Source organism: Chaetodon auriga, chromosome 14 (genome assembly GCF_051107435.1).
Source record: "Chaetodon auriga isolate fChaAug3 chromosome 14, fChaAug3.hap1, whole genome shotgun sequence".
In the NCBI taxonomy this organism is placed as follows: Eukaryota; Metazoa; Chordata; class Actinopteri; order Chaetodontiformes; family Chaetodontidae; genus Chaetodon; species Chaetodon auriga.
The window spans coordinates 12,372,817-12,397,267 of NC_135087.1; the positions used below are offsets into that span (position 1 = coordinate 12,372,817).

Genomic DNA, 24,451 nt, shown 5'->3' on the forward strand with positions numbered 1-24,451 from the left:
TCGCAATGACAAATCCGACCAACGTCTGCCCCGGAACTTTAGTCACCACTTTTCTTTCTCATCGGCAGTATTTTGGCACAACACCGGACGTGTGACGTTTGGAGAGGCCGCCCCCTCTCATTCATTCAATACGGTGCAGTATGGCCGAATTTATGTATTCTATTTTAAAATTTAGCAGCAAAATTTAGCAGACATGGCTACCAAGCGCAAGGTAGAGGTGATTGTGCCCGCAGAGGAAAGCGACCAGCTCCTAATTCGTCCACTGTGAGTTAATTTGTATTTTCTATAAATAAAGGTTTTGAGTGACCGCTTCAATATGAAATCATAATAACAACAAATAAATACATGTGACGTTAGCTTGAATGCTTTTGCCTTATGAAACTCCAGGGGTGCTGGTCAGGAGGTTGGGAGGTCATGCATCATCCTGGAGTTCAAAGGAAGGAAAATTATGGTAAATATTTTTATTTTGACTCTATGATAATATTAAGTTGTAACTTATGCTACTATGTGACTTAAAATAGACAAAATGTACAATATTCCTTAACCCAATCACATATCAGTGGAGTTATAAGGTACAGCATGCAGTTCTATGTTCTCACATTGTGCAGGCTGTATTATTAGGCTGTTTTTTATTGTTTGATATTTTTTCATTATTCCATTGTTGTCTTATTGTATCCTGTTTTGATGTCATGTACCCTTTCCAGGACCCCCTGAAAAGCTGTACTGATACTGAGTGGATTTATCCCAGGTGAAATAAATCAATTAATATTTGTGTTTGGCAGCTGGACTGTGGTATCCACCCTGGCTTGGAGGGAATGGATGCTCTCCCCTACATAGACTTAATCGACCCAGCCGAGATAGATTTGCTGCTCATCAGCCAGTGAGTCTTCCCTTTTATGTGTCGAGCCGTCACACATTTTTCTGCTTGTATTCTGTTTTGATTATATCCTAAAATATAGTTACAGACATGTCATGTGATGTATGCATCCTCTAACCAGTTTCCACTTGGATCACTGTGGAGCTCTGCCCTGGTTCCTCCAGAAGACCAGCTTTAAAGGCAGGACCTTCATGACGCATGCCACCAAAGCTATCTACCGCTGGCTACTGTCAGACTACGTCAAAGTCAGGTACATGCAGGAGCACTCGTCCTCATGTAACACTTCAAATTGATAAGTGTACCTGGAATAACTCTGTCTTGATTTAATTGCAGCAACATATCTGCAGATGACATGCTGTACACTGAGACCGACCTAGAGGAGAGCATGGATAAGATTGAGACCATCAACTTCCACGAGGTCAAGGAGGTGGCTGGAATCAAGTTCTGGTGCTACCACGCTGGTCATGTGCTGGGGGCTGCCATGTTCATGATTGAAATAGCTGGAGTCAAAGTAATGGCTCCTATTTTTATATATAATATTTTGTCCAGTCGATGCGTACAAATTAAGGTCCCTTAACAAGTCCATCGTCTGTTTGCTTTTCCCCTCCGAAGTTGCTGTACACAGGAGACTTCTCCCGACAAGAGGACAGGCATCTGATGGCGGCGGAGATCCCAAGTGTCAAACCTGACATCTTAATCATAGTACGCCACTATTCACATCCAACACTGCTTTTAACGGATCTCTGGGCCATCACAACACGATAAATGCTGTTCCTCTTTCTGCAGGAGTCGACCTACGGCACCCACATCCATGAAAAGAGGGAGGAGCGTGAAGCTCGGTTCTGTAACACGGTCCATGACATAGTCAACAGGGAAGGCCGCTGTTTAATCCCTGTGTTTGCCCTGGGACGGGCCCAAGAGCTGCTGCTCATCCTGGGTGAGAGGTCATGTGTAGAGCTGAATAAATACAGACATGCACCGGCCTACAAATCATATTCCTCAGACATAAAGCCCCCAGAAAGGCAGTTTTAACCAAATCCAACAACATTATTAGCCATTAGTTTCTATGCTTTCATTTATTACCCTTTATCATGAACGCTTAATGTTTGTATTGTGTTACACTCCTTCAGTTTTGCATCTGTGTTCTGTTACATTTCAATCTGAGGAGACTGTGAGATTGTGTTTCTCTCCTGTAGATGAGTACTGGCAGAACCACCCAGAGCTCCACGACATCCCCATCTACTACGCTTCATCCCTGGCCAAGAAGTGCATGGCCGTGTACCAGACCTACGTCAACGCGATGAACGACAAGATCCGGAAAGCCATCAATATCAACAACCCTTTTGTCTTCAAGCACATCAGCAACCTCAAGGTGGAGAGCGCCGCAGATGCAGACAGCCAGACTTGCTGCTGAACGTCCTTAACCATGGTGTCGCTTTTTTCCAGAGCATGGATCACTTTGACGACATCGGCCCCAGCGTGGTGATGGCGTCTCCGGGTATGATGCAGAGCGGCCTCTCCAGAGAACTCTTCGAGAGCTGGTGCACTGACAAGAGGAACGGGGTCATCATCGCAGGATACTGCGTCGAGGGCACACTGGCCAAGGTGAGACGACAGCGGGACGGCAGACAAAGTGTCAAGTGGTTTTTTTTGGGGTTAATAACAGGCAGAAGCATCCAGTCTCTTGGATAACGGTGTGTTTGTGTGCTCCCTGCAGCACATCATGTCAGAGCCGGAGGAGATCACCACCATGTCAGGACAGAAGCTGCAGCTGAAGATGTCAGTGGACTACATCTCTTTCTCTGCCCACACTGACTATCAGCAGACCAGCGAGTTCATCAGGGCTCTCAAACCACCACATGTGGTAGAAAAATATATATATATTGATTTGTGTTTAAAATCCTCAGTTGTTTGTACCTTGTATTAGCTGTAAATGAAAATCCTTGACTCTTCTGTGTGTGTGTTGCCTTCAGATCCTGGTCCACGGGGAGCAGAATGAGATGGCCCGGCTGAAGGCCGCACTGATCAGGGAGTATGAGGATAATGATCAGGTTCACATCGAAGTCCACAACCCTCGCAACACAGAGGCTGTCACCCTCAACTTCAGAGGAGAGAAACTGGCCAAGGTCAATAGACTGCCTCTCTGTCTCTGCCTTTTTTTTATTCGATTTATGGTCTGACGTCACTTTGAACTCCACCTGTCTTTACAGTGCTGCGTCACGATTATTGCATGTGTTAAATGACCCTGTGCCAGTGGTTATAAAGGTTAAACACAATAAATCCACTCTGACACTGGACTTACTGAACGCCGCTCCTCCTCTCAGGTGATGGGATCTCTGGCTGATAAGAAGTGTGTTCAGGGCCAGAGGGTTTCAGGCATACTGGTGAAAAAGAACTTCAACTACCACATCCTCAATCCCTCTGACCTTTCAAGTGAGTGTTTCTTTAGTTCTCCGAACTGCCCTGAGAGATGTATGTTGGACACTTGTTCTCTTGCTCCACGGCACTTCAGAACCCAGATTCCAAAAAAGTTGGGATGCTTTAAAACAAATGAAAACAGAATGCAAACATTTGCAAACAAGGTGTGTTAACTGACCGTGGTTTTACGTTCCTGAGCCCATGTGGTGATATCCTCTACACAGTCATGTCTTCATAGCCAATCATGATGCTATCACCTGTTGTAATGAACCTGTTAACCTGGTGTTTTTGGAGCCTTCCACATCTTTCCCAGTCTTTAGTTGCTCCTGTCTCAATTTGTTTGAAAATCAGAATAATCATAATAATCAAGTTGTTGAGGTAAAACAAGGAATATATTGTCTTTGTACTGATTTTAATTAATTATTTGTCAAAAAAGATTGGCAAGTTATCACATTCTGTTTATTCATGTTTTACACAGCATCCCAACTTTTTTGGGTTCTGGGCTGTACTACCGTCTCCCTGCTCAGCAGAGCACACTGCTGTCCCTCCGTCTTTTAACATTTGACAAAAGAGCGAGGCATCATGAAGTGACCTGATGTGTCCGTTCTGCAGCCTACACAGAGCTGGCCATGAGCACAGTGAAACAGTCCCAGGCCATCCCCTTCACTGGGCCTTACTCACTGCTCGTCTGCCATCTGAGGAACCTCACAGGTGAGGCTGCTTATATGTGCAGTTACCAGTCTCTGCACTGATTGGTGTCTGTACATGGAAACTTTGATTCTGAGTTTACACCATACTGACTGTGGGGATCTCACGTCTCAGGTGATGTGGAGGAGCTGGATGGAACCGAGAAGAACACTTTGAAGGTCTTTAAAAACATCACTCTGATTCACGAGGTCGGCATGGTGCTGCTGGAGGTGAGCGGTCAGCCAGCGGGGGTCCACGTGCAGGATAGCAGGACTTTGCTATGTTCAGACATTGCTGTTTGTTGTCCTGTGCTATATATTCACCCAACCATCCTTTCTCTCGCTCTCCCTCGTCTTTCAGTGGATAGCTAACCCTCTCAATGACATGTATGCCGATGCTGTCACCACTGTTGTGCTGGAAGTTCAGTCAAACCCAAAGGCTCAGAAAGGTCAGTACAGCAAGCAGATATGCATTTTTTTTCATCCTAATCTTGCCATGCAGTTTGTTCTTTTCTCACATGATGTAATTTGTGTCATATCAACAGTCATGGAGACCCAGAATACCATTCTGGACATGGACATCTTCCAAACCCGACTTGGAGTCATGTTGCAGTGAGTGACACACCAGCCATCTAATCCATGCTAACTTGTTTTAAACATTGTATACATGAATGTTATGTTTGTCCACGGTAATATGCTATGAAATGTCACCAGAAATAAGTTTCTCAGCTGATCTTTAGTTATAACATCTCGTCTCTCCGTCTGTCTTAAGGGACATGTTTGGAGAGGAATGTGTGGATTTCAGCGATGGTAAAAACATCTCTGTGACGGTAGATGGGAAGACGGTTCACATTTGCTTGGAAACGAGGGTGAGCAGCAGAGCAGAGCAGTGTAATTCTCCTTCTTTCGTCATTCTCACTGACCTCCTCTCCCTCCCCATCAGTCGGTGTGCTACGATGATGAAGGCACGGAGGACGACTCCCTGAGAGAGATGGTGGAGCTGGCGGTGCAGCGGCTCTATGATGCCCTCAACCCAGTCATCTGAGGGCAGAGACAGGACTGCAAACATGTTCGTAACCAGAATACTTTGACAAAAACAAGAAGTGTTAGAAGGTAACCAGCAGCTCGTACGTGTGTGCTAAAAACTGGATATCATGTATTCCCAAGAATCATAGGGACTGGTCTGACAGATCAGTCTGACGTCCATATGTCTACACCTCCTGCACATACACTGTGCCTGGTTTGGTGTGATTGATCGCCTCAGTAAGCGATCCGAGTCCCACCTCATGAATGCAACTTGATTGGCCTTTTACTAATGACCTAATCATTAAGGAAAGGTTGTGATCTGTGACCTCAGAGCTACCATGTCAGAACATAAAACAAATAAGCTGTGCAGGTAGGACTTTATAGTTTTGTTTTGTTGCAAGCACTTTTAATATATTTATTAAGTTAACTGTATTTGTGTAGATGCACTGTAGGTTTTATTTGACCTGAGTTTGCTACTAATGTGCACTGATGACAGATTTGTTTACTTCTGTGATGTGAACTGTGAATTTCTCTGTGGACTAAATGTTTGTGTTCATTATATGTTTGAAAAAGACTTGAATCACTGAGCAATTAAACCACGTTGGTCAGTTAATTCATCAGCATCGGTGTTCTTGATGGAGCAAACAAAAGCATGCAACATTTCTTCATTTATTAGTTCACTATCAGGACAATACAACAATGGATTTTTTTTTTTTTTTACACAATAAATGTCATTCAAGGCACATTCTTTAACTTACAGTTCCTGTAATGCCCGTTTATTGGGCTCTCAAGGTACGACTGATCCACACATCCCATACTTCCTGATATTGCAGCAAATATTTTATAAATAGCAATATGTTAAATCAATTAAAACTTGCCCTACCCTTAAAATAAAAAGAAATGTGACTGACAGATGACTTAATAAAAGCTAAAGGAGTGAAGACGTGGCACCACCTTCCTCTGTCAGTGTGTACACTCAGTATTTGTAGACCACATTCAAAGACAACCCCTGCAGAACAGTAACTACTGAGTACAACTTCAATACTTTTGGGTCCTGACATAAATGTTTCTGTTAAAAAAAACAAATTCCTAATGATAATTTTGTCATTTTTAAACAATTTTACTTTGTTCTTGTATGGCTGTTTGAGTTTTGACAACATTAAACATTTGAGAAGTTTGGCTACTTTTGCTAAAATTAGAAATTCCTGAAAGTAAAGCATTGAAAAAGAAGAATTTTGGTAAGAAAAGATACCCCTGCTGCTGGGTGTCACATGAGTGACGAAGGCCATGCCAAGCTCAAACCGGTGCACAGAAACATCCCAACCAATGAATGCTGTGCTGAATGAGAACTGCTGTGCAGAGATGCAGGAATGCAGACTGAAGAACTGAAACATAAACATTTCAGTCCAGTCTTGCTAGCAGCTTTTACAAAATTGCACAGTGGTACATTGAACATAAGTATGACATTAAGTCATCCACTATTTTGTCCATGTCCTCCTGCAGAGATGTCAAAGGACAGATCAAGACAGTCTTCAACAGTCACGTGAGCAGTGTCTTTTTTATTTGTAGTGTGAATGGTCGTGATGATCCAAGGGACCCATAACACATCCCAATTAAATTGCTCAGAATTCCTCCTCGGCGCATCCTTCATCTCCCCTTCATGCTGAAGACCAACACCATGGCCACACCCAGCATAATACAAATTCCCATCTCCATCATGCTGGCAATCTTATTTTCAACCGCAGCTTCTCTCTTCTTCAGCATCTCCTCTTTGCGGAATCTGGCGTCCCTTTCTTTCTGCAGCTGCTCGCCGTAGTGGGCCTTGAAAAACTCGTCGAAATCAAAGATGCCTCCGCGGCCCCCTGCGCCCATCACAGACCGGCTCCCGGCTTGCCGCTTGGTGGAGCTCCCTGTGGTGTCCTTACCGGAGGGTCTGGCTGTCGTGACGAGATCTGACGGACTCAGCAGACCCCGGTCGTACTTCCTCCTCAGTGACTTGTTGCCCAGCACGGTGTAGGCCTCGCTGATCTCAGAGAAGCGGAGAGTGGCCGCCTCGCTGCCGGCGTTTCTGTCCGGGTGGAAGATGAAGGACTGTTTGTAGTAGGCTGTTTTTACCTGGGCTTGAGTGGCGGTGGGCAACACCTCCAGGATGTCATAGTAGCCTGTTTTGGATTTGTAAAGGGGCTCGGATCGGGTTTCGTCGCCGCTGTAAGATCTGATAAACACGAACTGTCCGTGTCCCCAACGCCGACTCCCGAGACTCTGTGCTCGGTGACCAGATCTCCCAAACTTCTCATAACTCCGGTACCGAGAGAGATGTCTTTCTATGATTTGAACCGGGGTCTTGTTGGAAAATGAACGCTCTTTGTTACATCCAAGATAATAAAATTCAGCGACATTTCCGTTTCCACAAACATTATCAAACAGTGGTGTTATCGTTAACCTTGTGCAACTGTCCTGTGAAACTCGAACAGTCATTCCGTCCCCAGCATTTTCGGCTCCATACAGTTCGCCATTTTGGATATCACCCAGCACAAACCCCGCCGACAGAGACGAGGCTTTTATTGCACGTTTACTTTGCTTGTTCTGACTTTTCAGGAGGTAACGGTTACTTGTTTTGAGTGCAATGTCGTACGCTCCCCTTTGAATTCGTTGCCTGACCGCTGCCATGTTTAGGGGGAGTAGAAGAAGAAAAGTGTTTTCCGTGTTTCTGACGGATGGTCGCCTCACAGCAGCGCCCCCAGTGCTGGGAATGAAAAGGGCAAAAAAAAAAAAGGTTCGGCTACTTTTTACAAACTTTTATGGAGATATATTTTGTTTGAGAAATTTTAAAAATGTGCAACATATTAATCTCACAGGATATAGTACTAATACTCTTTACAAACAGACATATTTCTTGGGGGAAAAAAAAGGTAAAAAAATACAATGTTTGAGTCCAGGTAATTTCGAAATTTCATACTGTTCAACGTACTTTTTTTTTTTTTTTTTTTTTTAACACGTAGTTAAAATCAATGCAGCAAAACAGTCCTACAATAAATCCTACCTTCACGAAGGTTGTTTTAGAAGGGTGTTAATTCAACTCTCTGATAATTTCAGAGGCTATTGTTTGTGGTGCTGCTCAACGGTATTGCATTATACAGAAAGGTCTTTCTGTTATTTAGCCTACCCTCATTGAAATTTGGCTTTTTGATAAAATTTGAAAAAATAACATGCGATAGTTGGCCAGATTCTGCTTTGTCCATTTTTTTTTCTCTTTTTAGATGGAAATAATGCAATAGTTAGTCGCATTTTTGAGTTAATATATCATGAGTATTTATTTTATTTGTTTTACTTTTGTCATTCTGAACATTTCTATTTTATTTTTTTTGTCTTTCCTGATGAAAACGGGTCTCCAAAAATATAATAAAACCCGTTTTTTGTTTGTATTTCAGAATTCTATCTAACATGTAAAATAATAGGAAGAATAAAAAATAAGAATGGTGTAGACTTTTATTATGAAGTAGGGTAACACGCCCCTATAACCGGAACTTCCGGTGTATGCTGCTCAGCCGGTTCCTATCAACAAATACAAGATGTCCAAATTGAAAACACTAATTTGGCCTAAAGTGATTTTATTCGGGGACTCCATAACACAGGTTAGTCATGCATGAAAATTGATTTTGAAGACTTTAATCATGATTGTATTTCATATTGTCAACTACTCTGTCAGTTAGCCTTAGCTGCTAGCTTGCTAGCTTAAGTTTGAATTTAACAAAGCGGTGCTGTTGATTCTCACAGTTTTCATTTCAAACTAATGGTTGGGGTGCAGAAATTGCCAGCAAACTAGAGAGGTAAGTAGTTCCCATATATTGGTTGTTGTTTTGTTTTAGCCGTAACTTAAGTGCTCAACTAATGTCTCGTTTCTCACCTCAGATGTTGGTAACAATCGCCCAAAGCTGTGAACAGAAATGGCACTGATGTGGGTTATTTTTTATGTAAGCAACCAGACTTTGTGCCTTTGACTAAAATCTGAACCTGACATGTTTTGCCTTCAGAAAATGTGATGTTGTAAACAGAGGGCTGTCTGGCTACAACACCAGGTGGGCCAAGATCATTCTTCCTCGCCTCATCAATAGTCTCAACTCCGCAGACGACAGTATAGCTGCGGTCACTGTCTTCTTTGGAGCCAACGACTGTGCACTGGAAGGTACCATGAAACTGAGTCTGCAGTGACGATTCAGGATGTGTAGTGATGCTACAGTATCTGATATCATACTCTTCACTTCACTGGTTTGGATGCTGGAAGAATGAAAATGGCTGAAATCAATGTTGAGACATGGAAATACTGTCACTAATGATTAATCATTGTTTCCTAACGTTTCTGTGTGATTTGTACTCCTGTCATGCAGATAAAAACCCCCAACAGCACATCCCTGTGCAGGAGTATTCAGAGAACCTGAAGGAGATCACCAGGTTTCTGGCGTCAGCTGGAGTGTCAGCAGAGAGAGTGATCTTCATCACCCCTCCGCCTGTTCATGAGGCAGCCTGGGAGAAGGAGTGCATTTTGAAAGGTTGCGCTCATTCAGTTTCTCTTCTGTCATTCTTGTATCGTCACACAGACCGTTTCTATGCTGCAGGCCGACAAACATCATAGGTGCTTCTTCGTGTCTTTTCCAGGACACCCTCTCAATCGCCACAACTCTGCAGCGGGGCAGTATGCCCAGGCCTGTGTGCAGGCCGCTGGTCAGTGTGGCACGGACGTCCTGGACCTCTGGACACTCATGCAGAAAGATGGACAGGTGATTAGTGCTTGTCATTGTCCCTGCTGTATGTTGTTAGAGGTCACTTTAACATGAAATTCCCACAATCTTGTCTTGTGCTCTGCTCTGCAGGACTACACAGTCTACCTGTCCGACGGGCTGCATCTGTCAGAGAAAGGAAACCAGTTTGTGGCTCAGCATCTGTGGGGGCTGCTGGAGAGTCGCGTGGCCGACCTGCCCTTCATCCTGCCCTACTGGCGGGACGTTGATGCCAAGAGTCCTGAGAGCAGTCTCCTCTGTGAGCAGTGAAGGCTTTAGAGAACACACTCCTTTAGGATCCTACAGGGCTGGGCAGTCTGAGGAGAGCGAAACAATCACCAGCATTCATGTGTTGCACTTGTTCTAAATTCCTGAGAGCCTGACACTGGACTGCATTCCTGCTACAATGAAGCAGCTGTGTATCATCTCATTTGTGTAAATGAGACGTGAGACCACGTATTAATGTTTAAAATGCACAATAAAGATTTTTATTTTGAGATTTGTGTCGGTAATACAAGCAAGACACTTAAAAAAAAATCAAGGGTGGCCATTTATACGCACAGAAACATTGAGAATATACACATCAGAATGAATCACACAGGATGTGTGCTTGTTGCGTAACGCTTCACATCCCTCCAGGAGAGTCAATGTTAGCTACCGTCTACTCTTCTTTTCTTGACCTATGTTTAAATACATATTCTACAGTTGTAACATGTGACACAGCAGGCAGCAGTGGTGAGACAGCATTAAATAAGAGGTGCATAACTCAGATTGGCACAAGGACAGAAAACCAAGCGGAAAAATCACATTCAAGCACCTCACGCAGTTTCTTTTAAAATTTAATCAGGCTTGTTCAGATTAATGTTCGACTACCGGGAGTTTTCATGTGTTTTAGCACAGAATAAGTCTGCTAGGAACGGTTAGGCACAAACTCTGAAAAGGCACCATGTTGTTTAGTACAGAGCTCAAACCACGCAGACATGATGATCAAAAAAAAAATACATATAACAGAGAGAGACCATCACTCTATGCTTGCACAGTATTAAAAATGTTACATCCTAAGCATAAAGGGGGCTCAATATTATAGAAGCCTGCCAGTTTTAAAAGAAACCACTGATGACACGGAGCACAGCAAGAACATGTACAACGTATTTCAATCCTCCAGTGATGTGAGAAATCCTTCCAAGTGCAGTTATGACACAGATTCTGGTCATTTTTAGGTCAAAGTTCAGCATTTGCCGCTTAATATATCACACTGAAATGTTTCCTTTTAAGGGAAAATAACAATAATATTACATCATTCACCTGTTGAATGGAGTAAACTGCTGAGACTGAGGCAAGGCTGAAACTTAACATAATGCTTTGGTAGCTTTATGATCCACGGCCATAGCTCACTTTATTTTTTAACGTGACTCTCTGGCAAAGGCAGATAACTTTGAGGTCAATATAATTTGTTTTCACTTTTCTGTGTTCACGGACAATTTAGACACCATTCAGCAACCGGGTCACGCTAACAAGATAGTTTAACTGTGGATTCATTTCCACAGACCTACCCAGAACTCTCAGGCTTTACTGGGTCAAGGACCCCCCGACTTAACTAAAAACAAGGCACCACAGGCACAAAAAAAAACATGAAGTCACCCTCACTATTTCACTTGCAGTCACAAGGGTTTGAGACTACTACTCTACATCTAATATTGGCTGATATTGTTGGTCTTAGTGTTGTTAATCACCGACTGTACAAAATGTGATGCTACTACCTTTCAACACCTGGTGTCTGTGATTTGTCATAAGAAAAATTTATATGATGCGGCATGTATGTGCATGTTCCCTAAAACACGTATCAGTTGTGGTCGTTTGCTCTCAGCACTCTGTCTCTTTAGTGTCAATGCAGTCCTGCCTCTTGAGGCGCCGCCGGTCCCTGGCTGGCTGGTTCTGTTCTGTCAGATCCTCGTAGGAGGATTTCGTAACCGACGAGCAGGCTCCTGCGGTTGTGAAATCGTCCGACAGGCCCTCCTCTCCCAGGTGAGAGTCGCTGCTGGTGTCCTCCTGGATGGTGGCCATCCGCAGCCCCCCTGCGCTGTCCGGGGTGGGGCCGCAGCTCGGGCCGGGGGCCGGGGTACTGCTGCTTGCCGCGGGAGTGGCCCCGACCTGACTCAGCTGCTGAGGCTGTGGGTGCTGGGAAGAGGGCGCGGTCCGGCCGGCGGAGGAGGAGGGAGGCTGAGGAGGCTTGACGATGCGCACGGATGCTGACTCGAGGTTGCTCAGCATTTCTTGACTCTGAAGAGCAAAGAGCGACATATGAGACTGAAGCATCTCAAAGCGGACTGGCTCTGACTGAGGTGGGATCCATTCCCTTTTTACTCCATTCTGCTCAGATTAGACCATCAGATATTTCCCTCTTCACAGTTAAACATCTATAAAGTTTTATTCAAACGCTAAAGCTGCTTCTATTATTGTTTAAGAGAAATTACGTAATATCTCCTGCTATCTCCATCCCATTATAATCCCTAGCACCCCATTTAAAGTGGGAATGAGTAAAACAAACATTTCTCACGGTGGACAGATTGTGTTGTAGAACAGAGGTGGAACTAATATCAATAATGGCTGCAGTCCATTTAGGAGCACAAGGGGCCTGATACTGTGCAAGCTGGCTCACTTGTAGGACTTAGTGTCACACCTAAATGGAATTAAGCCATCGTTAATGTTATTAGTTGCACCTGTACTTTTCCTGCTTTGACAAGTCAAAATGTCTGCCATGAGAAAGGTCTGTAGAGGAATGTACCCTCAGTCTCCAGGTGTTCCCAATCAAACCTAAAAAAGGACGTAACACAGTGCAGACAGCCACTGAAAAAAAGAAAAGCTAAGGGTAAAATAAAAAATAACAATCACCTAAAGGGCAACACCCTCTTCATGTTGTGGCTTTGAACAGCAGCAGATGCAAACTTAAAATGTTGACACACATTGCATCAGATTTCACAAAAGACAACAAGGTGCAACCTGTTCAGTCCTCTCTCTGTTTGAATACTCCTAAAATGCCATCTTGCTTTCTTGAAGTAATTTCTGATCAGACTCTGCATGGACGACGTGCACAGAGGAACACATTTACAGCTGTTCAGCTGCAGTAAACTATGAGCTTTAGTTTTCTTCATCAGCCTCTCTCACTTCATCTCTCAGATGAAAATGACACAGGTGAGTTTGAGGGCTGGAAATGTGCAACTAGATCAGCGATTACGTCAAGGAGTAAGTGACTGCAGGAGTATCCCAAACGTGGGCCACCGACCATGCACCACCATGGACTCAATGGCAACGCACTGCAACACCAAACCATGGCGCACACACTCACCTATGGCGGGAGCTCTACTACAAACTTCCACCATCTGCTGCAGTTCCAATGAGAATGGAAAGGGCCAAGGCAAAGAGTGATGGACAGGTCATTTGGAGTTTGAACCCAGCAGTGACAGTGAGGCCCTAACTGCAGATAACCTGACCACTAGTTCATGCTGCCTGAAGCTCGAGCTTCTGAATCCATTCACGTCCTGCTCTCGCCCTGTATTTTCAAGAATATCAGCCAATTTAGCACCTGATTTCTCAGGACTGGGAACGATGCTACAAAAATGTTTGTTGGGTTTGAGAGAATGAATGTTTTGTACAACCCTAATGACATACACGTTGTGACACTATGTAAAACAGAATGCAATCATCTGCAAACTAACTGCGTTTACACAGCGTCCCCACTCTTGATATTGGGGTTGTAGTAGCAGATATTGAACATAGAGAATAAATATTAGATAATATTGTAGGCATTATCAGGTGTTTAATGCTCAAAAGCTCAACTAATCTGCACACATGGGACTGTGTGCATGAGGTTTGATAAGATCACAGTGGCCTGTAGCACAAGCAAAACACCCACAACTGTTATCAGATGTTAATTCAAATACTTCAAAATCCTGACTGCTGCACAAAATACATAAGACGACCTTTTTTTTCCAAATGGAGCTCTGATAATGCACTTTTAACTCTAGCACACTGTGTTGTGTTCGTGTCATATTCTGCTCCTCCTAACCATCACTGAACAGGAGAGAAAGTTCGGTGTTAAGAACACAAGAAGTTAATTCTTATTTTATTGTTGGTCATTTAAACTTATCTGTTTTCCCCTCATCAGATTTTTGCCAAATTGACATGTTCTAACACCTACACAATGGTGACAGATGATGCACGGATCCAGAAAAAAGGCAAATACCTAAACCTGAAAAATCACCCTTCATGCTCCCATTAAAGATGTCAGTGTGTGTTTAACAAAACAATGTGGGATTGTGTTAGTTTGGTTAGTGTGGCAGCAAGGCTAGTGCACAGGAGCATATAGTATGGGGGCATTTGAGAGAGGAGAAACTTACACTTGGAGGGTAGTAGAAGCATTTTGTGTTCTCCTCATACTGCTGGTCAAGTCGTTTGTCCTGCAGAAAGAAGCACAAGGGGAGAGGACTGTCAGTATCTGACGAAGTAAAAGAATAAAGGCCATCACTGCAGCTGGTGAAGAGCTCTAGCTTCAACCACAGAGCTACAGGATGTGGAAAGGAGCAGATACTGAGAACTCGTATGGATTAACGTCCAGCAGTTTCTTACCACGCAGTGAACCAGGATACTGAGAGGAATCCAGAAGATGAGGGAAAACACCACCACAGAGCCCACGATGTTGTCAGCCAGGAACTTCCCTGATGGAGAGGTGGCGGTGAGAAAAAAAAGCATTTCCATCATTACATCAGGGGGAAAGCGTGTTGCTGCTGGCTAATGGTGTACCTCTGACTGAAAGTGAGTGGTCCTGACAATAAATGGAGAGTTTTATACATGCTTATATTGCGTTATTGTATTTTCACTCCCATGTTTGTCGTTCGTAATGCGAGTTAAGAGTTATAGGTGTAAATTACAGCTGCTGGCAGGACATGTGCTGCTGCTGGAACTGGCAGACTTTGTCATGTCAGCAAATATCATATTGTTGTCCAAAGAAATCGATATAACATACTGTGGTGAAACTTGTGATTTACCCCCCTTAGCTGTAACCAACTCACCAAATGTATTAATGTCCAGCTTGTCGATAAAATCCCACAACCTCTCGATCACGTCCTGCACCTGCTTCATGCACTTTCCCTGTTTTAACAGGAGACAGTTGACACTCTCCAAACAGCCAAATAAAGCAAAAATCAACAAACTCATTGTAGCATTCATAATTGTAAGACCTTTCAGGGTTGGCCTGTGTTAGCAACTAAAAAAAATGACTAAATGTGATGGAAACATGTCTGTAGAGTTGACTCACGCCCTCGTCACAGAAGCCCACAGTGCAGGGTTTTCCTTTGCGAAGGAACAGGAAACTGCCATTGGTCTGGACGAAGGGAGCGCAGGCGCCATCTTTTCCCCTGCAGCACACTTTACAGGAGTCCTCTGTCTCTGCAAGTAGAAGAGGAGACTAAATTCAATGACAATTCACTTTTATGTTTGCAAAACTGTAATAATTATACTCTATAACAGTGGCAGTGCACACATTATTTATTTACTTTTACTATACTTTACATTTACTTTTTAGAACAGAGATTAAAAGATTCATTCAGACATGTGAAAAATCTCTTCATATGTCTTGAATGAGCTACTGACATCTGAAAAAATCCTAGTAATTGATGTTAATTTTCCAGGAAGTAATGAAACAGCTAAGTTCAATGGAGATATGTTTGAGTTCTGAGTATCAGTTTGGGGGCTCTTGCACATTTTTCCCCTGATTTGGTGAAAATTCACTGCTCTTTACCGTTGCAGGCGCAAGACTGCAGGTTCTGCATGGCCTCACAGAAAGGGTTGCACTCCCCGTTGAGACACCGGCCATTGTCAACACACGTTGTGTTATCATCAGCGTTTCCAGGAGGTGGACACTGACTGCTGTTGCCTATCAATTCAAGGGAGAGGGATGCAGATTTTCAAGGTATTTCTAATGTAGAAATCACTGCAGTTCTTGTATGACACCAGCAGGAGGCACTCACCTGTGCAGGAGGATATGTCTTTACAGGTCGCACTAATGGCTTCCTGGCACCTTGTTCCTGCCTGCTCAAACTTGCAGTTCCTACAGCAAGGGCTGTTTCTGTCACTGTGGAGAGAACAGACACATGTAAATGCATGAGTGACTCAAACTAGCCCCACAAAGACTTTCTGGTTCAATCAATTCACTCAGCATTTGAGTGTGCACAAAGACTGGACAAGTGTTTTGTACAATTCAACCTGTCTCTTGGATGTCATACCTGCACTGTGCACCACGTTTGAATTTGCAGTCGGATGAGCAGCAGAGGTCATCGTTCAGGTGAAGGAGCCCAGGGTCGCACTCCTCCCCCTCCTCCACTCTGGAGTTCCCACATACCTTACTGTTCCTCTCCTTGAAGCACACAGGGGCCTTGAAACGTAACGTCTTTCCTACGGAGATCTTACTGCAGTTGGAAAAACGCTGTGGTGGTGTGGGGGGGGGGGGGGGGGAGTAGACGGTGGCGAGATATTAAAAATGACTGTAAATCTGTTTCTGATGCAAAACAATTCCACAGATATTTACTCAAGGAGTTGCGAAATGATGATGTTTCCACCTGCAACAAATGCATCTTTTTTGACATTACTAAGCATGAATCTACAGCCACACCTCTCAGTTTCTTTCACGTTGTATGCATTTTTGCTGATGCACACTGTAGTGACTCAAGATTTGGTTTTAACCTTTGCAGATATTTTTAAGAGGGTCTAGCTTCAAGCGCAGAACGAGTCACAGCAGACAAACAGCAGCACTTCAAACCTTAAACTGCAGCATAACTCATATGCATATTAGCTGTTGAGGCCAATGGTGGAGGAGGTACAGCACATTGACTGTCTATCATTATATTTCACAGGAACAACTGTGACTCACAGTTACACAACACTCTGTAGATTAAGCAACTCATTTAGAAATGGAATTCACACTTCAGTTACACTTTGCATCATTAACTCTGTGTATCCTCATAACTGTCAGCAGAGTTTGTTATATACCAAGATATACAGCAATGCTTGTGTTTGGGTAGGTACCTTGTTATTGACATGGTCCCCGCTTACGGCAATTGGGTACATGACATACTTGCCCCCGTGGTCGTCACTGGGAGCACAGTATGGGATGTTGTCGGGATCGTGCTCTGCTCCGAAGTTATGGCCCAGCTCATGAGTGGTCACCAAATCTGCCTCCTGATGGGACACAAACACCAAATGGTCTGATGTCAGGTCTTTATTCAACAGAAAGATGTTGGTGTTTAACTACCAATAACATGGATTTCACTGACAAAAAAACATGCATTTTATCATAGAAGCTAGAAACATACTGTCAACCAATAAGGCCCCAAGTCTCAACACTTCCTCTAGCTTAAACTTAGCTGTAAACTATGCAGAGGAGCAAGTAACAAGCTGGCATCCGAGGTGTCAAAATGCAAACGGTTCACATCATTACTCAAAACACCCACACAAAAAGGTGTGTCTGCCCTACTTAGAGCCTAAACTTGGCAAGATGACATGTTTCATAACATCCTAAAACTGAGTGCCCTTAGTAATTAGCTTCTTCTTCTTTTTTTCCCCCAGAGATGAGGATTGAGAGTTGGTGTAAAACAGACCTTTGTTAGGATGGTTTTGCCATAGTTCTTGGTGCTGGTCAGGCCTGTGTTGAGGTAGCTGGGCTTCTTTACAGAGTGAGATGGGTAGTATGCTACAAAATGACACAATCAAAGAAGGAAGTCAGTATTTACTTTGCTTTACTAAAACCCAGAGCTCCAACAGTTTTTCCACACTTACATTTCCACACTTTGACTTCATGTCACTGATACGGCAACATATTTTTAAAACGTGTTTGAAAAGTATTACATTGAACAGCCTACATCGACCATATACTGGTAATGTAGGTGTTGCATGATGCTTAGCTTAACAAAACAAAGCCGTTGTGCCACTCAGGGATGTGTCCTTACGTTTTGGGCAGAGGCCACCCAGGGCCTGAGGTTTGGAGGGGGCCACGTAGGCCAGCCCCAACGTGCCCTCATCGAAATCCTGGTAGGTGAACAGGTGTGCCAGACACACAGTGGAGGCGTTGTCAGCTAAGTCTGAGCTGAATTGCTGAAAGACACAAAGAGAACTATCATCTTGACTAACGACTTGAGTCATTAGCTTTTACAGGGCAGCTATACGCACATACATGTTACACATTTGTGTGAACACATTTCACATTCTGTTGGTCGACAATTTAAGTTTCTATTTCTCCAAAACATATCTAGTCCCAAGGCTTTGACTAAAAAAAGAAAACCACTGTATTTCCCAAACCTCCCTTCCCTTAGTGTAGCTCTCACGGTGAATTTAGTTTAACTAGGCACATTTTTGCATCTGTCTGTCTATACAGTTTTGTTCCTACCTCCAGAAGTCTCTTCACATCCCAGACCTTCTTTCCACTCACAGGGCTGTCCTCCATGTTATAGTGGACCCAGCCGGTGCCAGGATGGCCAGGGGGAGGCTTTGTTGGCTCCTTGTTGATGATGATCTGAGAACCAAATACTCCATTTATGAACAATTCATCATGTGTAATTACAGAATAATACAATGTCACTTCAAGCATTTAAACAAGTCTTAGCATACTGGCTCATAATTAATGTTACCCAAAGCATTTCATAGTCAAGGTTTTAAGATGTATATTACATTTATTTAGTCCCTCAAATCACTTTACATTAAACTTAGATTGTCACAAGTGGACCCAAACCCTGTAAAAATAGCTTTAAAAAAGCTTAACTTCATTGGTAGAGCACACCACGTGTCACTCAGTCAGTATCATGTTTTAGGTCTGTATTTCAAGAGGCAGGGAGTTAAAAGCTGCATGTTAGAAGTCCTTTTTGAGATGTATGGTGGAGTAAATTGGAAAATAACTCGACTAAATGAATGCATATCTTTTCAGTGAGAAAACCCGGGACTCGGAGTATGACAAACAGTGTCTTCATTTATTCCCAAAGCCTGTGGAACAAATTAAATCACCCCACGTGACTCACACAAAGGCTTTCAGTTCCTCCAAAAAATGCTGTTGCTCACTTCCGGGAGCAACTCGGTGTCAAACGAAGCTATCATGCTGCTGGGAGCAGCCACTGTCCCACAAGTCAGACTTGAACCATATTAGAGTGAAGTACAACACGCACCTGATGGATCTGGACCCCATAGCCTTTGAATTCATCGTCCCAAGTTGTGTTCCTATAAATGTCATCAACTCGATCAATCAGCTCAATCTGGAGTGAGAAAAGAAAATCATTAACATACAGAAATGTACAGACAACACCATAAAAATGAATTACATTTAAGCTTTTCCACAGGATTTTTCACAGATTTGTCAATCTGATGAAGTAAATCTAAACTGTTTAACCTTTCCATGGTAAATTCTTTCTGCACTACTCAATTAGGTGTTTGTACATAGCATCATAAGGACGGACCAAGTAGTTAAGAGTGACGCTCTCTTGTCCACGGCCCATGTGTTCAAAGAAGCGGTAATCTGCAACCAGCAACAGGGGGCAGGTGTTCTTCTTGTGATCGTGAGCCTGCCTCTTCTCTCTGTGGTGGTACCCTGTGACAAAGAAGGAAAAAGAGCAGCGACAGAGATAGATGCATAGGAAGGGGTACAGAGAGAAAAAATGGCCACAGGAAGACAAAAGGGGGGAAAAAAGAAGTAATGATTAGTTTTTTAAGTGTTGCCATATTCAAACAGTCAAAGGTAAGCTTATATAAGGAAAGACACATAAAGAAGTTTATGGAGTGAGTTTGGGTAGATGGCATGGTTTGGTGCGACAGGCATAGAGAGAGTCAGTACGGGATCCTTGACAGACTGCAGCGCACACCCCAATCCCTGAATACTTTCCATCATGGGATTTCTCTCCTCTGTGCTAAGTGCAAGAAAGAGGTTGAGGTCTTACATACACACTTCAGTTACTAGTAAAAAGTCTCACAGGATACTAACTATTTTTGATGAGATACAGATGAATCCTGGTTTGCTTCTGCTGAATCTTTCAGGCAAAGAGCTGTCTTTGACAAGTGTCCTGCAAGAACTTCTGAACAAGCTTCTTCTATTAGCATATGGAGGAATCTTTAAAGTTTTGCTCAGGCTCATTCTTGAAGGGCAATTAGGATTTTTTTTTTATAAGCTGTGGACACCTTTTCTAGACTACCTCCCAAAATGCACAGCTGATCTTGTACACAGGGGGCATTGCACTGTGGACTGGCGTCCGTCCAGTGTCCTGTGAATGTCTAATGCTCTCACCTGGGTATTTTACTGCTTTGCCTCACTTGTGTACCCCCTGCTCTGTGCCATATATTGCAGTTGTGAGATCTTTATGACTTCCCATGTAATGCGTATGTCTACATCATGTGCTATTTCTTTCTTGTTCTTTTTTTCCCCCTTGCCTTAGGGTCTGTGATCTGCTCATATCTTTCTCTGCTATCACATGTTTTTATTATATATTGTATATATATAATGTTGTTTCAACAAAACATAATGCAAAAAGTAAAGTACCTATTTAAAAAAAGGAGTTTAACAATGAGGCCATGCTCCAGTATCCCATTGTTAATTGCCCTCATTTTCACATTTAGCTGCATGTCTTCTTTTTTGTTTGGCCTGTGAACTGATTAAGCTCTGCCTCTGTTCTTCACGCCAGAATTTAGCAGTTTTTCTTTATAGAAAAGTCTTCCTGAGAGTATAATAATATGTGTGAATGAGGTCTGGCATAAACACAATATAACGTCCAATTTTCCGGCTGGACGAGGGTTTTTTTTTTTAAAGGTTATATTCATGGTTTTCTGTACAAACAAATCTGAGCATAACTACATGCATCCTAAGCACTTCAAACAATCTGTAGCTGAAGAATAATAGAAAAGGACAACAGGAAGACATCCCATTTGAGTATTACATCATTCACTTGGCTATGCACTGCTCAGAAGTGTGGGTGTGTGCTGCCCTGGCTTCCATAACAAGCAGTGGGAGACCAGTGACAACTAAGAGTCATCTCACTGGGCAGCAGAGCCTCCATGAATTTTAATGCCTCCTCCATAAGAACCTTCACCTCATCTCATATCCCCAATGAGTGCTTTCAACCAGCAGCCACTGAGAGGTGTTTCAGATTTCTCTTCTGGCACATTATCGCTGCTATGCGCTTTACATTTCCCAGGCAGCACGAAAGAATCAAAAGGCATTTGGCTGTTACATAATACCCACTTGTCAGCAGTGTGTATGTGCATAACATAGGCTCAGTCTTACAGATAAAAAGGCTTTTATTAAACTGACTGTTACAGAATCTAACACCTACCTCCTCTGTCTCACTACTACAACCCCCTCCTTCCTTCTCTCCACCTTAAACATTTGTTATCCTCCTACTCTTTATCTGCTCTTTACCATCCACATAGAAAAGCACAGAGCCTAGGCTGCAGCGGATTTGTGATCCCTAACCTCTTATATACTCCATTTTCCTCCTACACATTTCCACTACACAGACATAAATATGCACACACACATGCAACACTCTCCAACTCTAGTGAGGGAAACAGCAGCGCTCACCCTTTTCCTGGCCCACCTCCTCCTGCCTGTCCCAGTCCCTCCTGGCAGTCTGTGGCAGCAGGTCCTGGGCCTCTGCATGGATGTAGCCACACACTTTCGGAGAGGCGATGCGGCTCAGATTCTTGATGTCATCAGAGCGATAAACTAGCAACCTGCCATCATTTGGGGAGTCTGTAAACCTCCACAAGGGCTGCATGGGAAGAGAAAAAGAGGTGGCGTTAGAGAACAAAACAGTGGAGTCAGAGGAGTCAGAGAGGGGTCACAAGGAGGAGAAGAGAGGTTTGGGGGGCGGGGGGGGCTCTCTACTGTCAAATGTCTTGGAAAAAATGCCTGAGGGTTAAGTGTCTCAGAAAAAAATTAGTCTTTTCACTGTATTTGGAATCATCACAGTCCTCAGCATTTTACAGCCACTTCTCACCTCTATGTTGTACTCTGCTTCATCAGTCAGAATGTGAGCAGAAAACTCATCTCCTTCGATATGTGCCTGCACACGTGAATTCTCCTCTCCTGCAAACACAAAACAAATAAGGTTACTTACGAAAAGTTTGACCTATGCAGACTAAATCCAGTTATCTATTCAGTTAAGTTGGACAGATACATGAACTTACTATCACATCAGCCAGTATCATTTCAATGAAGCAATATTGGCATCAACCCAACTTAGCAAAAAAGTGGCAATTATTTTGTCATAACTTCACAGATTGAGGTCTTAAAAACAATGATCTGAACCCCACAATTGACCAGCAGGTCTGAAAGGCATGTTTTCTTTAATAAAAAGAAAAGAAAAAAAAAAAACAGTATTACACAATGTGTCATACCCAGAACCTGTAAAAGCAGAAATTATCATCAGATCTTCATATTTCCAACAGTCCTTGAAGGAATCATGTGCTACAAACACTTCTGTCAAGAAAAATTAACTAATCTAACTTTAAAATAGTGATATTTCATCAAGATTACTTTATGCTACATGCCTCATTCAAAATTGCACTGACCAGATCCTGTAAAAAACAGTAAATTCTGCACTCCTCAATGCAACAGGGCTGCTCTCTGATGACTACGCTGAGTAACATGACAGGAGCAAAAAATGCCCAGAAACTGCTCAGAGGGTTGAGCTTTACTTGCTTTGCACTTGCAAACAAAGACTCTTGGAGAAAGCAGGATGTGGGAAAATATCGGATTTATTGAAAAAGAGTCAGAAAAGTCATTCACTCACCAACAACATGTCCAGTGAAATAGTTCTGAAGTTGAACATCATAGTTCTCCTCGTTCCCATGTTCATCAACAAACACAGCTTTGAAGTTGTCGGTGAAAAGGCCCGTGTTGGTGGTCAAGTACAGCTTGAAATGCCTGAAGAGGAAAAAGAGCAAACAGAAACATGATTACACAGCTGCTTTCAAAAACCAAGAGGAGTCATATCAATTTAAGTGTTGGGCTTATTTAGAGTCATAAACAGGAATAAGGTGAGCAAATAATTTGAAGATATGATCAACACATGCATGGGGATGTGAGTTTTGTGTTCACACAGATTTGAAAGGATGTGAGCCTATCCCACATCCTTACCCCCAAAGATCAGAAAAACTGAGATCCTATAGGTAAGTTTATGTCAGACACGAGGGTGCTGCTGTACCTGTGCAGGGCTCTGAAGCTCACCAGGCGCTCCAGGTGGGACTGGGTGTGGACGTCCCTCTTCCTAACAGAGTGCAGCTGGAGGCCTGACAATGGCAGCACCTCAAAATCTGACAGGATGGAGTTCAGAGCATCTGGAAGACATAGAGAGGTCATAAACGACCAAGTTCATTTTTATGTGACACACCAGAGAGATACGGTCAGATGCTACAATCTGGAGCTAACGATCCGCTTTCTAGCCTGACCGTGTTGTTTTATTTAGCAGCTAACCTGCACTCAACAACTTTACATTTTATAACACTTAATCCAAATATCAGTGTTGTTAATTACAGTGAACACACTGGATATAAATAGCATTCATTTACACTAATTATCATTTGTGTTCATCACTCCAAAAACCGTTACCGTTAAAGCTAACGTTAATGCTAGCTTTGGTTAGCTTGCTAAGTGACTTACCAAACTCCGGCTTTTCTTCGTGTTTCGCCTCTGTAGTAACTCTTGACTTTGTTGCACCGTCGACCCAACAAGGAGCCAGAAAGACAAATATCAGTACGCTCCTCATTTTTCAGGAAGCTCAGTCAGTTATGCTAGTGCTGTCATTGTCACAAGTTAGTAGGCTTGTCGAGATAGCTAGCTGAGCTACCCGGAAGTGCGCCGAGTAGAAAACATCCGCTTTTAGTATCCATGGAGGGAGGACGTGATAACGGATCGACGCCACACCTACACGCCCCGATACACACAGGTAGCTGATTTATTAGTTTATTACAGCTTATTACTAGTACAGATCTTTAAGAAAAAAAGTGGCAATAGCACAATGAAAAGACACTCTGTTACTGCTTAAAGTCCTGCCTTCACAAGTGAAAGTCCTCACTATGCGGAAAGGCATTTGTCAGATTATCATATTATTGGATTATTTCTAAAGCACTGGTGTCTAAAATGTATTTTCATGTCATCTCGTGGAGATGGAGGCAAACTTGTAAATACCTTATATCTCTATTGGTCAGTTTAATCTCTAACAATCCATCATCAATTTTATGATGAATGTTTTAATGTAAAAACTTAATCAGTAAAAAAACTAAAATATCTGTGTGGACACTTGCCTGCATACATTTCTTTTCTATGATGCATCTGTGGCCTTTTGATTCTATGTAGTGTGAAGAAATGGCCACTGCAGGTAGTTTAATCGTATAATACATTGTATTTTATTAACTCATGTGATTTGGATATAAAATCTTGAGTATTTTCCTTCCAACACTGACATATGACAATTGTGTATTCAGCTATAGCACAAAGACAATGACGCCATCAACATATCGGGAATAACTGCTCTCCATTGCCAACTTGTAATTCCAGTTCAATTCAGTGAGTAGTAAATTTAGTATATGTTACTTTTTTCATGGAAATATGACAGGAAAATCCTAAAATTTTAATTCAC

The 24,451-nt window shown here is 42.9% G+C and overlaps 4 protein-coding genes across 6 annotated transcripts; 2 read left to right on the plus strand and 2 right to left on the minus strand.

Annotated features, from left to right (window-relative positions):
- Window positions 1-67: 67 nt before the first annotated feature.
- Window positions 68-5,757, plus strand: LOC143331366 (cleavage and polyadenylation specificity factor subunit 3). Its single transcript, XM_076748155.1, has 18 exons — window positions 68-264; window positions 388-451; window positions 783-880; window positions 999-1,127; window positions 1,211-1,388; window positions 1,490-1,579; window positions 1,664-1,814; window positions 2,074-2,249; window positions 2,324-2,482; window positions 2,595-2,741; window positions 2,851-3,003; window positions 3,202-3,310; window positions 3,908-4,006; window positions 4,118-4,212; window positions 4,343-4,430; window positions 4,527-4,593; window positions 4,754-4,850; window positions 4,925-5,757. The coding sequence occupies exons 1-18, from the start codon at window positions 194-196 to the stop codon at window positions 5,024-5,026; spliced, it is 2,073 nt and encodes a 690-aa protein (XP_076604270.1). The 5' UTR covers window positions 68-193; the 3' UTR covers window positions 5,027-5,757.
- On the minus strand, window positions 5,661-7,697 carry LOC143331367 (uncharacterized). Its single transcript, XM_076748156.1, has one exon. The coding sequence runs from the start codon at window positions 7,675-7,677 to the stop codon at window positions 6,655-6,657; it is 1,023 nt and encodes a 340-aa protein (XP_076604271.1). The 5' UTR covers window positions 7,678-7,697; the 3' UTR covers window positions 5,661-6,654.
- Window positions 7,698-8,485: 788 nt separating this feature from the next.
- On the plus strand, window positions 8,486-10,282 carry iah1 (isoamyl acetate hydrolyzing esterase 1 (putative)). Its single transcript, XM_076748157.1, has 6 exons — window positions 8,486-8,642; window positions 8,785-8,837; window positions 9,042-9,193; window positions 9,396-9,557; window positions 9,664-9,785; window positions 9,879-10,282. The coding sequence occupies exons 1-6, from the start codon at window positions 8,580-8,582 to the stop codon at window positions 10,053-10,055; spliced, it is 729 nt and encodes a 242-aa protein (XP_076604272.1). The 5' UTR covers window positions 8,486-8,579; the 3' UTR covers window positions 10,056-10,282.
- adam17a (ADAM metallopeptidase domain 17a) lies at window positions 10,245-23,672 on the minus strand. Of its 3 annotated transcripts, none has more exons than XM_076748153.1 (20): window positions 23,473-23,672; window positions 23,018-23,150; window positions 22,604-22,737; window positions 21,809-21,897; window positions 21,391-21,580; window positions 19,280-19,410; window positions 18,992-19,078; window positions 18,223-18,348; window positions 17,786-17,930; window positions 17,438-17,529; window positions 16,866-17,018; window positions 16,067-16,266; window positions 15,812-15,915; window positions 15,583-15,717; window positions 15,100-15,230; window positions 14,855-14,933; window positions 14,412-14,500; window positions 14,183-14,242; window positions 13,132-13,165; window positions 10,245-12,065 (listed from the first exon to the last, which is right to left on the minus strand). In XM_076748153.1, the coding sequence occupies exons 1-20, from the start codon at window positions 23,576-23,578 to the stop codon at window positions 11,671-11,673; spliced, it is 2,613 nt and encodes an 870-aa protein (XP_076604268.1). In that variant the 5' UTR covers window positions 23,579-23,672; the 3' UTR covers window positions 10,245-11,670. The 3 variants fall into 3 exon arrangements, with proteins under 3 accessions (XP_076604268.1, XP_076604267.1, XP_076604269.1); XM_076748152.1 differs by having other exon boundaries at window positions 13,132-13,168; XM_076748154.1 differs by lacking the exon at window positions 13,132-13,165.
- Window positions 23,673-24,451: the final 779 nt, after the last annotated feature.